The sequence below is a fragment of the Tyto alba genome, unplaced genomic scaffold (assembly GCF_018691265.1).
Source record: "Tyto alba isolate M040663 unplaced genomic scaffold, T.alba_DEE_v4.0 Super-Scaffold_32, whole genome shotgun sequence".
Classification (NCBI taxonomy): domain Eukaryota; kingdom Metazoa; phylum Chordata; class Aves; order Strigiformes; family Tytonidae; genus Tyto; species Tyto alba.
The window spans coordinates 7,139,942-7,156,278 of record NW_024881307.1 but is presented as its reverse complement, the minus strand read 5'-3'; the positions used below and the strand labels follow the sequence as shown (position 1 = coordinate 7,156,278).

At 60.0% G+C, this 16,337-nt stretch overlaps 1 protein-coding gene across 5 annotated transcripts; it reads left to right on the top strand.

Moving 5' to 3' along the window:
• Positions 1-3,937: 3,937 nt before the first annotated feature.
• On the top strand, positions 3,938-15,426 carry MCAM (melanoma cell adhesion molecule). 5 transcript variants are annotated; one of them, XM_042800659.1, is made up of 16 exons: positions 3,938-4,056; positions 8,771-8,895; positions 9,006-9,216; positions 9,325-9,395; positions 9,507-9,594; positions 9,781-9,960; positions 10,058-10,185; positions 10,349-10,511; positions 10,601-10,722; positions 11,043-11,181; positions 11,296-11,417; positions 11,517-11,652; positions 11,786-11,803; positions 12,396-12,537; positions 12,983-13,100; positions 13,965-15,426. In XM_042800659.1, exons 1-16 carry the CDS (start codon positions 3,987-3,989, stop codon positions 13,992-13,994), a joined length of 1,863 nt encoding a protein of 620 aa, XP_042656593.1. In that variant the 5' UTR covers positions 3,938-3,986; the 3' UTR covers positions 13,995-15,426. The 5 variants fall into 5 exon arrangements, with proteins under 5 accessions (XP_042656593.1, XP_042656595.1, XP_032854099.2 ...); XM_032998208.2 differs by having other exon boundaries at positions 3,961-4,056; positions 8,768-8,895; XM_042800661.1 differs by lacking the exon at positions 12,983-13,100 and having other exon boundaries at positions 3,959-4,056; positions 8,768-8,895.
• Positions 15,427-16,337: the final 911 nt, after the last annotated feature.

Sequence of the window (16,337 nt, the reverse complement as noted above, 5' to 3'; positions counted from 1 at the left end):
GAGGTACCCCAAGGCAGCTTTGCCCTCATGGCACATCTGATAGCCCATCCCTCATGGTTTTCCACCCAGAGAATGGGGAGCCAGAGGTCAGACAGCCCAGGCAGGTCCCTGTACTTACCCCAGACCGCAGTGCATTGCATGAGCCCTAAAGCAGCCCCAAATGCAGCACCAGAGGCTGGCGGGGAGGTACCCCTGGGGTTTCTGCCTGGAGGTAGTGAGCCTTAGCACTGCCGTGCCTCAGCGGCAGGGAAGTGGTGGTCTGTTCCTGGGCGGTGTGGGAAAGCACATCGCTGGCCTGCGTCCCATCCCTTCCCAAGGGAGCGGGGCCCCTCTCGGCCCTGACAGTGTTGTGTGAAGAGGTGCAGGCCCGGGCGGATGCGGCAGCTGCCTTCCGCCCTGCACGTCTGCCTTTCATCGACCCTGGAGCCACACAGGAAGCCAGCGCCAGCCGACAGCTCATCACTCACCGGCACTGGCAGGGGGCTCGCTGGGAGGCAGGCGGCACACAGAGCACCCCAGGCACCTCACAGACCCCTGCTGAGCCAGCTGGGATGTTCTGGGCCCCATCAACATGGTCAGGGGCTGCAGGGGCTGGGGAAGGCATGGGGCCCCCGTCCGCACCTGGGGCATGCCAAGCAGCATGTCAGAGCACGCATAGCGGGAGAACAGTGCTGCTTGCCTGCACAGCCTGCACCAGGGCCAGCTTCCTCTGGCAGCATTGGCAGGACCCAGATAAGCCCCAGGGGTCTTGCTGGGAAGGCTGGGAAAGGTGAAAGGAGCTGACGTGCATGCTAGGATGCAGCTTGTGCTCAGCCCCAGGCCCGATGCCTGGCTCTGCACACTGGCCATCGCTCCTCTCCCGCTGCAGAGAGCCAGGCTCAGCAGGAGCCAGAGAAGAAAGGCAAATGCAATTACACGCTTCCAAATTGTGCCTGCAACCTTCAGTGCTCAGATAATGCCAGGATAATCAGCCCTGCTCAGGCAGGCTGTGCCCACGAGCTGTCCTGTGGTCCCCAGGTTTCCCAGCAGAGAGGAGCGGCTGTCCAACTGCGCTGCCAGGGGCCAGCAAGTCCCACAGCTTCAGGGCCAGAGACACCTGCCCAGGCGCAGCCTCTCACCCAAGAGGTGTCAACAGGGTGGGAGAAGCACAGCGCTGAGGGCCATGGGGGTCCGGACACCCATATTCCCTTGGCTGCTGGAGAGTGAAAGCTGCTCCGTGCCTCAGCTGGGGCCAGACCCGTGGGCCCTGACCTTCCCACCCCAGGCTGCGCGCGTGGGACTGCGACACGGGAGCTTAATCCACACTGTTTGTTTGCACAACGGTGAATGGGAGGCTGAAGCCAAATGCATTAGGGATGCAAATAAATAAAAAGGCGTGAGATAAGGCGGCAGAGAGGGAAGATGAAGGTGGCCAGCCTGCTGCGGTCCCCACACAGAGACCCCGAGCCCACCGGGTGCCACACACAGTGTGGTGGGGCGATTTCATGCCAGCTGTGAGGGCAGCAGAGCCTTGCTTTCAAATCCTGCCCATCTTCCCCAGAACCATTAGTTCATTAGGGAAAAAAAAATGTTTTCTTCAAAGTTAAATGGTCCGAAAAGCAGAAGCCTGACCAACTGGAGGCATGGCTGTGGCAGTAACAGTGGAAGGCTGTTTCAGGGTGGCATAGTCCCTGCTGCAGTGGTTGGCCAGCCTCTTTTCTCCAGGGAGCGGCATTGCCCTTTCCAACTGCTGGGAATTTTATGCAGAGGTTTTATTAGCAACATTTCGCTTTATTTTTAACACAGAATGAATGTTAGCACCAGCAGTGTGTCATCTGTGGTGTCACGCTTGTTTGTTTGACTTGGTGGATGCTTTCCCGCGGGAAAGCAGGACCCCTTGGGCCCTCTTCCCTTGTAGGGTGGCATTTGCGAGGCTTAAATAGTGATATTTTGTGCAAAATGGAACATACCTTTCCCTCCTCCAAGGGGAGCAGAGCCTGAGGCTCCTCTGGTGCTGCCAGAGGAGGGAGAGGAAAGTGCCTTTTGTAGGGAGAGGAAAGTGTGAGCACATTGTTAGGGGGCCCCCAAGGCCTGTGCACCGGCTTGGGGGGTGGCTGTTCCCAGGGAGCTCCTGCCACTGTCGGCTGTGAGAGCATCCTCACATTGCAGCCATGGGGCCGGAGAGCAGCTCGTGAGCAGCCCGTGCATGATGGCACAGCTCCCTTGCACTTGTTCCTCCCGGTGAACACGCTAGCTGGGAGGAGGCCTCTCCTCTGCACCAGCAATGCAAGGGCTATAAGCCTTATCACTGCCCAGCATTGCCATTTTAAGCAACTAATCTCGTGGGGAAAAAATTTAATCATTTCCGATGAATCATCAAGCCTATTTGGCTGGGAAAGTGTTGGGGGGGGCTGGCCTGGCACGCAGACAAGGCAGGAGGAGGGCATGGGAAGGGCCGCTGCATGGCACCGGTGGGGGAGCAGGGCTGGGGCTGGGGGCCAGTACAGGGTTGCTGGAGGGGCTGGCAGTATGAGAGGCACTTGAGGATTCCCAAGAGGAATGCTGTGGCCCAGGGGAACCTGCAGCCTGGCCCCAGAGTGGCTCAGGGTGGTTAGAGAGATGCAGCCCATGCTGCCCAGGGCCTGGAGCACAGCTTACGCTGCCGGAAAAGCAAGTGGAGGAGAGAAGAGGATATGCAAAGGTTCAGAGCTCCTGGGTCGATAGCTGGAGGAGAGCGCTCTCGATGCTTCTGGGAGATGCTGGGGCTGCCCTGGGCCTCTCCTCAGGTGGGGTGAATGTGAGTCAGTGAGCTTTGGGACTCCTGTGTGAATAGGGAGCAAGAGTGTGGCAGGCAGAAGGGGTTTGAAGAAGAAAACCCAGTGCTTTGTCCTCCAACAAAGCCACTCTGGCTCTGATTGACATGAGAGGAAACTGAGGCATAAAGACAGGCTGCCATGGAGCAGGGGCACTGGAACCGAGCGTCCTGCATGTTTGGCTGTGGGCAACTCGCAGCACTTGAGGAGGTTTGTTGAGGAGGTTTCTCCAACCTGGGGAGTTGTTTGAGCTGCAGGAGGGGCAGGGCTGTGTTTGGACAGGGTGCTTAGCCCTGGATAATAGCAGCCTTGTGCAACCCTGAGAGCCCCCCCCTGGGCCGGCCCCTTGCCAGGCGTGCTGCCCCGTCCACCGCAGCTACCAGCTTTCCCACGGCTGTGCCCAACAGCTGTATGGGGACTCAGGCCGCGTCTCGCTGCGCCCCACGGAGCAGGGCCGTGCCTCGGGGTCAGGGATGGGGCTTTGCCGAGGGGCTGGGGGCACCGTGTGTATGGAGACTGAGGCAGAGGAGGGCCTGGGGTGCCGACCCTGCAGACCTCAGTGACCTGCCTGGGACGGCACCACCCTCGTGTCCCTGCTGCTCCCCCAGGTCCCTGCTGTCCCCAGGTGTCCAGATGTCTCTCAGAGCCCAGGCAATGAGGAAGAGCGGTTTGATCCCCCTATTTTTGAGTCCGCATGCGTGGGTTCAAAGGCAACCCAGAAGCTGTGGCTGGGCTTCGGGGCAGTGCAGGGCTGAGCTATGGAGCAGGTCAACCCAGCCCCGAAGCACTGCTAGCCGGATCCACGGACGCCTGGACGTGGGACTCTCGGGCACTGGCCCCCTCTCGGGCATTGTCCCTGTGGAAACCGGCCCGACCCCCCACCTCTGCCCGCGATTCCCACCTCCAGCGCCCGCCAGTCTGCTCCGATCAGCCCGCGCAAGCCTGGGCAGGCAGGAGGGGCCGGGCTGCGGGTCTGCAAGCGAGCGGGAGCCAGCCCCCCCCCCCGCAGGGCTAGAAACGCCTGAAAACAGCCCGTGCCGAGACGGGAGGGGCGTGGAGGGTGGGGATCGGCTCGGGGGGGCGCTGCCGCGGGCGGTGGGCAGGCACCGCGCCTTCCTCCTCCTCCTGCCCCCCTCCTCCTCCTCCTGACGTCAGCCCGCAGCCCCGCTCAGTCGAGGGCGGCCGGCGGCGGGCATGGCTGGGGGGCGGCGGGCGGCGGGGCTCGCCCTGGGCTGGGGGTGCTGCTGCCTCTTGCTCTGCTGCGGTGAGTGGGGCCGGGGGGCGGGAGGGGGCACCTGCGGGGTGGGCGGCGGCCGCGGTTGCCCCTTGGCCCCGCACTGCCGCCGGCCCCGCTCTCGCCGCTGCCCGGGGGGGGCGCCGGGCTGCAGCCGCCGCTCCGGTGCGGGGGTCTGCCGGCCCCTGCCCGGCGCGAAGAGGGGGCGAGGGGCGGCAGCCGATGGGGCGGGGGTCTTCCCCGCAGAGCCGCACCGGGGCCAGCCCCGGCAGCCGGCAGAGCTGACGCCCTTCGGGCGCTGCCTGACTTGGGGCCAGGAATGCCAAAATCGTGGTAGCCTAGGTGGGAGCAGCCCCCGCGGGGCTACGACCTCGCCTGCCCGTCCCCGGGCTCCGCGGCGGCGGCGGGGGTGGGTCTGGGCGTGGGGCGAGCCGGGAGTGCCCGGTTCCGTTCTCGGGACCCCTCTGCAGCCTCCCGCAAGGCAGGGCAGAGCGAGGGGTGGTCTCTGCGTCCCGGGGGGCAGCGGCCAGGGAAAGGTGGCCGGTGCAAGGCAGCCTCCCGGGGCCGTGCTCTGTGGGGCAGGGTGCCGGGGTGTGCCCCACGTGTGTTCAGTGTGCAGCAGGGTGAATTGGTCGAGTTATTAGGAAGCATCCACCCCTTTCCTTCTAAGGAGTTTTTTCCCTGAGCACTGTGTTTCTCTTGGCTTTTTTCACACTTTCTTTTTTTAACCTCTTTCCAGTCCATTTTCACCCTCGGGGGGGCGGCAGGGAAGGGCTGCATTTCCTGCCCTGCCCTGCTCCCCGCTTCGTGCTCTCCCCTCGCCGGGGGCCAGGGAGCGGTGCCGGTGCGCTGGCTGCTCCCTGCCGCCTTCTCGCCTTGTCCCTGCCCAGCCACGCTGCGGAGGTGGCCCCAGGCGCCGGGGAAGCTGCTCTGGCCAAGGCGTTGGCTCCGCGGGAGAGCCCGAGCCAAAGGCAGGCTGCTGCCACCCCCGGCCCGTGCTGGGATCCCCTTCCTCACAACACATGTGCCGAGCGGGGCGTTTACTGGTTGGCGGCATCGGTGTGTTTGCAAGCCCAGCCACGGCAAAAGGCTCGATGCATCCCAGAAGCATGAGGGGCTACCGCCAAGCCATTCACAGGCGGGCCGGGGGGGCCTCACCTCACTGCCAGCGCGGGGGGCTGAGCCCACCCGGGGGCTGCCAGTACCACCCTGGCCCCTTCTGCACTGCAATCTCCGGCTGTTAGGTCTCTGTGAGTGCTGTCACCTGGCTGCAGGGCTGGGGTTGTGAGCCTTCCCGTTCCTGGGGCACATGCCTGGGTCCTCACAGGGTGGTGTGGTTTTTGTCTGGGGGTGCAAGGTGCTGGTCCCTGCTGCAGCAGAGCCTTGGTTCCAGCCCTGGCACAGTGAGGGCTGGGCTGGGGCAGAGGCTGTTGAGCGCTGGTGCTGCTTGCTGCAGGGCTGGAGCTCTGCACCCTGTTTTTTCTCTCTAGGAGGAAGAAGGGGTGCAGGTGATCCTGCTCCGCAGGAGCTGGGGCACCCAGGTGCAGGGGTCTGTGCGGGAAGGACAGCCTTGCCAGGGCAGAGGAGGGCAGCACGTGTGCATGTGCTGGGAGCAGAAGGGATCTGGCCACAGCTGGTTTCCCCAAGAGGGGAGCAGAAATCCGTGGAAACCTCAGGCATCTCGTGTGCGGCTCCAGACCCCGGTAGTGCCCCTCCTCTCGCTGCTCTGTGGCGGGGGCTCAGCGCGGGGGCTCTGGCGCCGCCAACGCAGCCGCGCTGTTCCCCCCACACACACCTCGGCTCCGCAGGAGGTTGGCGGAGGCGTTGTGCTACTCCCCACCCCCTTCCCCGTCTCTAAAAGCAAATCTTTGTTCTTGCGGAGCCCTGGCTGCCGGCCGGCTGTCCGCCAGCCAGATGGAAAGGCACGGGGGTTCTCCTCCCTTCTCTGCTTTGCTGCAGACATCCTTTCCAGATCTCTAGGTCTCCTTCTGGAGCTGTGCCAGGTGCTTGGGGTGGACGGTGCAGGCTGGAGCTCAGCTCTGCTGCTGGGCTGCTCCCTGCGTGGCCAGTGGGTCTCCAGCCCTGCCCAGGTTGCCTCACCAAAGCGGTGTTTGCAGCCGTGCAGGGCGCAAGGGAGGATCTGGCCATGTACCCAGACCCTGCTATGCCCGGATGCCTGTGCCCAGTGCCTCTCCAGCCTGCCCACGCGCCTGGCAGAGCTGCAGGAGGAAGCCTTGTGTCCCCGGGGTTGTGGGGGGCCTTGTGTCCCCCAGCTGGCTCCACTTGCAGTGTTGCTGGGTGCTCCTTCCAGCCCGAGGGAGGTCTGGTATCCAGCCTGCCCTGGAGGAGGTGGGGAGCAGTGAAACCTTGTTCCAGGCAGAGTGGGGGCTGCAGCGTCCATGTCCACCTCCTCAAGGGCAGTGGATGGGTGGGAGGGACGTGTGCCTCATGCCAGCCCCAGATGCCAGCCATTCTCCAGCTCTGAGCTCATGGTTTCTGCTGTTTCGCTGCTTGCATGAGGGCTCTCATGCCGAGCAGGTCATCGGAGCGGGCCAGCAGCCCTCCCTCTCCAGGGGCTGGCTCTGCCCAGGGACCATGCTGAAAGTCTAAAAATGTTGGGGGGGTTTGGCAAAGCCTGGCTTGGCTGCCTGCAGACCGAAGTGTCGGGGCTCAAGGGGGGGTGCAGCAGGGCAGCTGGGGTGCACCCCAGCCCCAGGCTTGCCCAAGTCTGCAGGTGCCTGGCAGCACCAGACAGCCAAGTCATGGCCGTGCAGGTGGGCAGGTGCCTCCGGTTCAAAGTTATCTTTTCCTGTGTGTTCTCGGTCCAGTTTCCTGACCCCAGTGCATGCTTATCTCTGGGGCTTTTACCTGTTTTTCTAGCACCTCCTTTCCTGTGCAGTGCTTTGCTCGCCCCTCTTTGCTTAGTGCCAACTGTGCTGTGCAGATGGGATGAGTGAGGACCAAGAGTTGGCTGTTGGGGTGTCCTGAGGTGGCTAGTCCTGTGAGCCAGGGCCTTTGCTGTGGCAGGAGGGCTCCTGGCTGCATTCTGAGGCTCTGCCACCACATGCCCACTCCAGACAAAGAGTATTTTGTGGGCACAGCATTGCCCTTTGAAGTTGCCTTGCTTGTGAGGCTCTGTGGCTGTTACTGAGCGGCACTATCAAGGGAGCTGTTGACACAGCTGGCTTCCTCCAGCCTCTTGTCCCCATCTCCCATACCTGGACTGGGCCGTGGGTGTCAATCCGGCTGGCCCTGTTGCTGCAGGGCAGTGTGCCAGCCCCGGGGCATGCAGACTCCCCCATGCTTTGGCACCCGCATAGCCGGTGGCGATCGCAGTCCCACCCTTGCTGTGACGCAGCCCTCATATCTGCTGTGCCCAGCTGGGACCGCTCTACTCCCAGCCCCTCGGGAAGCTGCTCTGTTCCCTGTCCTGGATCGATAGCCATTACCTTCCCCTGCCGCTCTGGAGTGTGGCCAAGAACTCCATTACTGCTGCAGGCAAGCAGGCAGCTGGGCTGGGCAGGAAGGTGGGATGCCAGGGTAGGCAGGCTCTGTTCACTGGGGGTGGGGTTCCCTGGTGCCACCCGTGCTGTGGGCAGGCAGTGCAGGGTTTGCTTTATGGGCAGGGAGCAGAGGAGCAGTGAGGAGCTCACCCTGGGTGTGCTGCAAGATTGGATGCTCCGACTGCTGGGTTCTGGGTTCTTGCCTGGGTGGCAGGATCAGAGCTTGGGGAGGGACCTGCGAGTCCTGGCTGTGCCACAGCCGTGTTGGTTGGGGGCGTGCTGCCTCCCTGACGGTCCCTGTTGCCTTGGAGGGGGAAAGGGAGCAGCAGGCAGCCGCAGCTGGCTGGGGCACCCTTCCTGAGCTGCTTCTCTGTGTGCCCTATCCCACTGACGAGGAACACAGCGCCTCATTCATGCCCTAGCTCACGGGGCTGCTGCGGGGGCCATGCAGGTTGACGTCAGGGTTCTGGTCCTGGGCTGCAGGAAGGTGCAGCCTTTGTGCTGCCAGACTCACTCACCAGTACCTGGCCTTTTCCCCTGCTTTTGCTAACCTCCACTAACTTCCTGACACCTCCTTGCCTGGCCCTTGGGGCCAGTAAGGCATGGTGGGTGCTGGTCTGGGATGCTGGCTCATGCTGGGAGGGGTAGTTGCATTCTCTGGGATGTGAGGGGGATCGACGCTGCCCCAGACTCAGATTAAGGCAGCTGGCAAGGCGATCCACTTGCTTGCGGACTGTGGAGATGCAGCCCCTTCCCATACCCATTCCTGGATAGGGTGCAGATGCTCCCTGCCTTGGTGGTATATATGGGGGGGGCAGGGGGTTGAGGGTTCAGAGGTCCTGCTGCCCACTTCAGCAAGGCTGGGATGCTGTGGGGAGGGCAGGTCTGGCAGGGTCTGCAACAGCAGTGGGGTGTGTGATTATCTCCGTGTGTCTTGGGGTGACTGGTGGTGTGAGCACAGCATGCCTCGTCCCCTCTCTGGGACCGGGGTTGGTGGTCTGAGCTCGTGGGCTCTGTGGACGCAGAAGGCAGCGTGGTGGTGGGAGTGGGGCCATGCTCCTGACTGGCACTCCCCCTGGGCTGGGACACTCTGCCTGGGGGATGCTAGCACAGGTCATGGCTCTGCCCCACGCCCTCTGAGGGATGGAAATGGGGACAGGCCTGGGCTCAGCTCCCTCGCTGGCTCAGAGTTGGGGACTTCCCTGTGCTTCCCACCCCTGACGGGCTCTGTCCTGCAGCAGCAGCTAGCAAGCTGGAGGTCTCCATGCCAGCAGTGGTTGAAGTGGAGAGCGGGGGCACGGCCAGGATCGAGTGCAACTTCTACGTCCCTGGAAATGGTTCCTATGCCTACATCAACTGGTTCTATGTGAGTGCTGGCCTGGGTGAGGAGCAGTGGGCGGTGGGCTGGGGTGGCAGCTAGTCTGGGGCTTTTTCCCAGGCTCCCCATCAGCTCAGCCTCGACTCCTCACCTTGCAGATCGAACGCAACAACCGGGTGAGGCTGTGCCATATCATGGGCAGCGAGATCGTGGAGGAGAACATGGACTACAAGGGGCGTCTGTCAGTGGGGGAGGACAAGGCCCTCTCCATCAGCAGGGTGACGGTGCAGGACACCAGGACCTTCGTTTGCCAGGTCGGGGCAGGCAGCCATGGCGTGGGCGAGAACCAGACAGAGCTCCGCGTCTACAGTGAGTGGTGGAGCAGGAGGGCAGCACAGCTGTGCATCTGCACTGCGGGGCTGGCAGGGGATCCTGTCCCGTTCCTCCTAATACGCATGGGGTGGCTTCTCTTTCCAGAGGTCCCTGAGGCCCCTGAGATCACAGCTAATTCAGGAGGAGTCTCTGTGCAGAGCATTGAGATCCCACAGGTGAGGAGAGGCCCCCCCATGGAGGACGGGGAGGGTCCCAGCCATGCCAGACTCCTCGCTCCCCTCTCCCCATGGGGCACCCTGTGCTCAAGGCTCTCTCTGCTGCTGCAGATTGCCCAGTGTGTGAGCAGGAACAGCTTCCCGCTCCCCAACATCACGTGGCACAAGGATGGGGAGCAGCTGCAGCCAAAGGAGAAGAGTGAGTAGGATGGGAATGGGGAACGGCGCCTGCCTGCTCAGGAGAGGGGCCAGGGCACTTGTGTTATCCAGGACCTCACTGGCTGGGGTTTAGTAGCCACCCAAAGGAGCCCTGTGCTCCCAAGGGAGCCCTCCTCTCTCTCGTGGCCTCCCTGCGGGCTGGGTACAGTGGCTGTGTCCCCTGTAGAGGTGAAGATCCTGGCCACGCTGACCCGTGAGTCGAGTGGGCTGTACACAGTGGTCAGCACCCTCTTTGCCCGCGTCACCCGGGCGGACCGCAACTCCCTCTACCACTGCACCGTGCTCTACTGGCTGCGGGGACAGAGCCATGCCGTGGAGTCACGGCAAGTCAAGGTCAACGTTTTCTGTGAGTCGGGGGCTGGGGCTGGGGGTCATGCCTGCTGCCTGGTGCCACATGGCAGGGCTCCACACTGACCTTCTCTGCTCCCTCCTCCCTCCCCCAGATCCTGCGCAGCATGTGAAGCTGCAGGTCATGCCATCCTCTGCCCTGGTGAAGGAAGGGGATGATGTGAAGCTGGTCTGTGAGGCTGATGGGAACCCAGCGCCTGTCTTCAGCTTCTATAAGATAGAGGTGGGGCCAGAGGGGACCTGGGCACCTCTCCCTTGACAGACATCTCATGTCCTGGCTGCTTTTTGTCCTCTGCCCAAAGGGCCCTGGGGAGTGGGATGCAGCAGCTGGGGTGGAAGGTGCCTGTGTGGTGCTAAGGGCTCTGTTCTCTCCTCACTGCCTGCAGCTGGATGACAGCTGGCAGGACTTGTCTTCGCTGGCAGACTCCAACAGTGGGGTGCTGAACTTGCACAATGTCACTAAGAGCAGCAGCGGCCTATACAGATGCCAGACCCTAGACTTGGATGATATGAAGCAGCTAGAGAAGGATGTGGAGCTTGTTGTGAACTGTAAGGCAGGGGGATGGGACCCTGCGGACCTCGTGGTGGGTGCCTCATCCCTCCTGCTCACCTTGCCCTGGTCTTCATCCCTCTCCTAGATATTGAAGGGGTCAATGTGAAGATGGAGCCGTCCTCACCCCTTCAGGAAGGGGATAGTGTGAGGCTGAGCTGTGATGCCCACAGCCCTGTGGCCCTGGACTACCAGTGGAGGGATGAGAAGGTGAGCAGGTATTCGGGTACTGTCATGCTCAAGCTCGATGAGCCTGGGCTTTGCAGCAAACTGGGCAGGGCCAGGAGCTTGCTCCATCTCTCCTGAGAGAGGCCAGGGGTAGAATTCCCCCTTCCATGGACCTGCATTGCCCATCTCTACCTCTTCACCTACTGACCAGTACTGCAGCTAGGTCCTGTGCTTGTAGGCTCCCTCGCTGTGCATGAGAGAGGTGGCTGATGCCCTTTGGGACAGCTGCAGAGCCTGGGGAGCTGGGTGCAGAAGGGCCTGGTACTTGGGGCTCATTGCCTGGGGGCATCCCTTCCCAACAGGGCAGGAAGGTTGCTGATGGGAACCAGCTCTTCCTGAGCAACCTCACCTTTGAAACCTCCAGCAACTTCAGCTGCAAGGTGATTGCACCAAGTGTGCCGGGGCTGGAGCAGAGCAAGCAGGTGGCCGTGGCTGTTCATGGTAAGAACCAGCGTGTGTGAGGGCATGCCACCCTGTCAGAGTGAGCCCCGTCCCGCCCAGCATTGGCCCTGTTCCTCCCGAGAACCACGGGTGCCTGATGTGCCCTCCCCACAGGGAAGCCGCGAATCGTCGCCATCAGCTCCCCACTGTACGTGCGGCAGGACGAGGTGGTGAACTTGACCTGCAAGGCCATCGCTTTCCCCAGGCCTTCTCTCCGCTGGAATGTCAACGGGACAGTGAGTGCTGGGGAGGGTGCTGGGTCCAGGCCGTGGTCTATCAGAGGGGCCGCGCATTGCCTTGGGCACTGAATCCTTTGCTGCCTTTCCTCCTCACAGGCTCATGAGTATTTTGAAAATCAGCACATCGCCAGCAACCTAACAGTGCGTGTGAACCACGACCTGCTGCAGGCAGGAGCCATGTGCAGGGTCTTCAACGCACTGGGTGCCAGCGAGAAGCACATCCAGCTGCTGGGTGAGTCTCAGGCACTGCCCTCTGTCCCAGGACCCAAGAGAAGTTTTGGTCCCCCTCGCACAGGCGCCATGTGTGCCGTGCTGGTGCGGTGTGGCTGAGCACTGTCTCTTTCCCTCCCTTCCTGCTCTACCAGTGGAATCCGTGAGAAAAGGTCAGTCTCCGCACTGCACTGAGTGCACGCATCTGTCAGCTTGGGCTCTGGCCGGAGCATGCCACAGATGGGAGTCATGCTCACCTCTGGCCTGGGAAGGGAGCCTTGGCTGCTGGCTCTTGCACTGTATCTCTTGCTACTCCTCTCTCCCTGCCAAGCTGTGAGGGAAACAGAGGCTCCGTCTCTGCCTGTTTCTCAGCGGTGTGAAAACTGCCTGCTTGTCCTCAGCCTGTAGCCCAGTAAGGCCATCAAGTGCAGCTTCCTGCAGCCCATGGCTGCTGGGCGAGGAAGCAGAGGGATGGCCTGATGTCTTGCAGGAAACCCTGTAAGCCATCCTCCTTCAGCACCTGGGGGTGTGGCAGCCGGGAGCAGAATGCGAGGTGTATTCATACAGAAATTGCCTTAATGGAGCATTTTTCTACCGACATCTGCATCCTGCAGGGAGCTAGAGAAGCACCAGGAACTGGAGTCTCCATGGTGCTTTCTTGGGGAAGGGGTCCTTTCCTTGCCCCCAGTGGATTGCAGTAATGCAGAAGCTGGAGAGCATCAGGGTGGGACAGTCATTAACTTCTTCCTCTCTCACTGTGTTTAGCTGAAAAGACACCAGAGAGCAAAGGGGTGATCATTGTGGCGATCATCGTCTGCATCCTCGTGGTGGCTGTGCTGGGGTCTGTCATCTACTTCCTGCACAAGAAAGGCAAGATCCCATGTGGCCGTGCTGGAAAACAGGACATGTAAGCACTGCTGCCTGCCCTCCCAGGGAGCCCTTGGGGCCAGAGGTGCTTGCCATCACTCATGCTTCCCATCTTATTGCACCAGCCGCTCCCTGCCCATCACGGGGGGAGGCAATAGTGCAGCCTTGGGGGCACCACGCTGGGGTCTCAGCAGCGCTTCCAGCTTCCCACAGCCTGGGCTCCGCACTGCTTGCCCCGTCTGCACAGGGAGGCAATGAGGACAGCAGAGTGGTAGAGCAGCCAAGGGAACCCTCCCCAGGGAGGGGCTGGGTAGCCCAAATTTTTCTGTGAGCCGGAGTCTCTTTCAGCCCTGGCTTTCTTCTGCCCCAGCTCTGCTCCAGAGCATCCCCTGAGATGGAGCCCCAGGGCTTGGCTTTGCTCAGTCGGCCACGTACCCTCTTTGGTATCGCAAACATGTCTCAAAATTGTCACCTCCCTCCCCTAGCACAAAGCCAGAGGCTCGTAAAGACAAGATTGTAGTTGAAGTTAAGTCAGATAAACTTTCCGAAGAGGCGGGGCTCCTGCAGGGTGCCAACGGCGAGAAGAGACCTGCCGCTGACCAGGTAGGACAGAGCGTCGTGCACTGCCCTTCCCCAGGGCCAGGGCTGCTCCCAGGGCTGGTAACAGAGGTGAGGAGTCTATGGGGGTGCATTGAGGTAATGCTTTTCTCCTCTCTGCAAGCTCATCTCCCAGCACTCTGCACCCTGCATGGGCCTCCATCATCCATCATCAGCGCTCGAGAGGGGCTGTGGGAGGGAGGGGAGGTGACAAAGCCCTGGTTCTCTGCTCCAGGGATGTGGGAGCAGCCCTCCCCTGCGCACGCGCTCCGTGCCAGCCCCTGCTACCTCCTGGGAGCACACTGCCCACTGCCCAGCCTGCTTGGCTCTGCCTCCTTCTGTGCTCCCGGGAGCAGGAGCTGGGCTTCCCCGGGGTATCTGGGAGAAGGAACTGCATAAACATCTCTGGCTAGGGGGGGAAACTGCAGAACTGGGCCCTGCTCTGGCATCTCTGAGCCAGAGCTCCCAGTGCGGGGTGAGATGAATCTCCTGGGCCACATGCTCTCAGCTGGGTTCGAGCTGGGCTTGAGCAGCTATTCATGGTACTGGTGCCTGACTATCACCATGCTAAGGCTTGCATGTCCTGAGGAGTCTTAGGATGCAGCACCTGAGCTTGCTGTGGTTTTATTTGCCTTAGGCCAGGATAACCCCACCCTGGTCCTGCTGCTCACTCAGCTCCTGTTCACTGCCCCTTGCCCTGGGGCTGATGCTCCGCCACCATGGGGTGGCCGGGGCTGGTGGCTCTCCCCCATTGCATTGCTGTCTGTCACACAGACACGTACAGTAGAGGACCTGGTTTTGTGTTCATCCCTAACTGATTGATTTTTTTTTTTTTTTTTTTATACCTCTTTCTGTTTTGGTGGACTGAAGAGCGAGAAATACATCGATCTGAGAAACTAGAGACGGAATCTACTAAGTGCTTTCTTCTTTCAAACTTTTCCTGCTCTTGGATTGCCTTGTCCCACCCCTGCTCCAGTACCTGGGGAGCATGGCCAGAGACAATTACTGCATTGCAGTGCTGAGCCCCAACACACGGGGGCTCACGCCCCCTTGATTCGCCTGTCCATTACCTCAACCGTGGGCTTGCAGGTTGTCGACTTAGCAGCAGCAAAGCTGGACTTGCTTACTACTACAGAGAAGCCAACAACAATATTATAAAGAAATATCCCATTAAGCTACCTGGTGGAAGGATTTGAGGCTTTTTCAGGAAATCTGTCCTGCATGTGTGTGGGAAGGTTTTGATATGTTTTACTCCAAGCTTGCTGAGAAAAGCTGGTGAAATTTTACTTTTACTTTTGGGATGTCCCAGGTACCTTAGATGTAGCAGTGTGCAGGTTAGATGAGCGAAGAATGGAAGTGGTGTGTTAGAGCAGTGTTTGCCAGCTGCTGGGGAGGTGTTAGTGCTTTGCTTTTCCTTTGAACTCTTCTTGTCTTGTTGGTTTAGCCCAGCATGTCCAGGCGGTGCTGCACAGGTCGGGATCTGCACGACAGGTAGCTGTGATCCTAAGGGAGGGAAGTACCTGGCAGAGCAAGGACAGGGGGTGCCCATCTCTCCAGCACATGCCAGACCAAGGGCTTGGGTTCTCTGGTTTGTAGCGTAGCCTTGCTGACACGAGGTGAGAGGGCTTCCCTCTCCCCAGTCCCCAGGGAATTGGATTGCTTTTAGGGGGGCTGCACGGCTGCTAGCTACAGCAGGTCCCAGAGCCCCACCTCCCCCAAAGTTAAAATTAGGCCAGGGCCAGTTGGCTATGTCTCAGGGGATTTTTTTTTTTTTTTTTTTTTTTTTGTGCTGAATGATTACCAGCCCCAGGTGGAACCAGTTTATTTCCGTGCTTTGGTGGCACCCCTGGCCCCACAGCCAGGCTGGTGCTACAGCAGCCCAGCAGTGGAGAGGGCAATGGGCGAGCGGTCTGCCTTTAGCTTCCGCTGCTGGGGCCTGTCCCAGCTCTCCGCCTGCAAACATGGCTCACTCTCCTGCCTCCTCCTAGAGAGATCAGCCCTTCCAAGTCATACTCGCAGCGCTGTGCTGTCCACAAGCCTATCTCCCCCCCAGCTCTTTGGCAAGGGGCTGAGGCTAACCCTGGGTAGCAGGAGAGGTGTCCCCTTGCGCACCCCCAGCATCCTCTGCCGGTAGCAGGGAGCCGTGCAGCAGCCCGGTGGCCAGCGCCCTAACAAGTGGTGAGCTGTACTCGTGAGCTACAAGTGTTGTTGAAGCAAAAGCTTTGGTTTATATATATTTTTGTTGGATTGTGTGTAAATTTCCAGAAGTTTTGTCTGATACTTGCAAGGTTTTTTTTAAATATGTGAAAATAAAGTACAAAGTTCAAAGCCAGATTTTGAGTTTGTTCTTGCTAGCAGTAGCTCCACCAGGGCAGCACATCTCTCCCATCCTCATTTTCAAGGTGCCCTTCCCCGGGAGCAGGTTGCCAAGGGCAGGTGGCACCATGCGTACTCCCAGCTTTAGGTTTACTTCCACAGCAGCAGGACTTTCACCTAGGAAACAGGCTTAAACCAGCAGATGAGTGTTGGCTCAAACCCCTCCTCCTGCTGACCCCTGGCACAGGGGACACCGCTGAAGGTCACAGTGGTCTGGTGGCTGCTGCCCTGGGGTCTCAGCTTGGCTGCTCTCAGCAAGGCATCTGCAGTGGTACACGCTGCTGTGGCGTGGCTTTTGCCAAAACCAGCCCTTTGCTTCACGGATGAAGCTAGCAGAATAGTGTTGGCTTAAGCTGCCTTTGCACCAGGGCCAGGGCAGGAAAATGTGTTCTGTTTGCTGGTGACAGGTGCTGTTACTGAGAGGTGGTGAACAAGGCTGGTACCAAATAGAAAGGGCTGGTAGCTGGTAATGACTAACAAGGTACAGGCTGCTCTTTGATGATAATCCTGTTGAGGTTCTAACAGAGGACACGTTTATACCCCTCGTAGCTGGTAACTGATAATTTTATAGATTCCAATAGGTAGGTACATTAACAGCCACTGCAGACACTAAGAACAACCAGTACTAACAAATCTACTAATGTATTCTAATAGATATTAGCAGTATGAGATTGTAATATATAATTATATAACGTGATGGTAGATACTAAAAGATAATACTGTCAGTAGAATTTAATAGATCCCAACAGTAGAGTCTACTAGATAGGTGTATTAGCTACTAATACAGATACCAATGACTAATCATAGATAAGTCTATCACTAGATTCTAATAGATAATGAGACATTATAGTAGGTAATTGTAATGAT

Bases quoted from the DNA above. Each gene is read 5' to 3' on its own strand.
- MCAM (XM_032998208.2), top strand. From the start codon at position 3,987: ATGGCTGGGGGGCGGCGGGCGGCGGGGCTCGCCCTGGGCTGGGGGTGC. The intron at 9,396-9,506 runs GTGAGGAGAGGC...CTGCTGCTGCAG, and splicing joins AGAGCATTGAGATCCCACAG to ATTGCCCAGTGTGTGAGCAG. The intron at 9,961-10,057 runs GTGAGTCGGGGG...TCCCTCCCCCAG, and splicing joins AGTCAAGGTCAACGTTTTCT to ATCCTGCGCAGCATGTGAAG.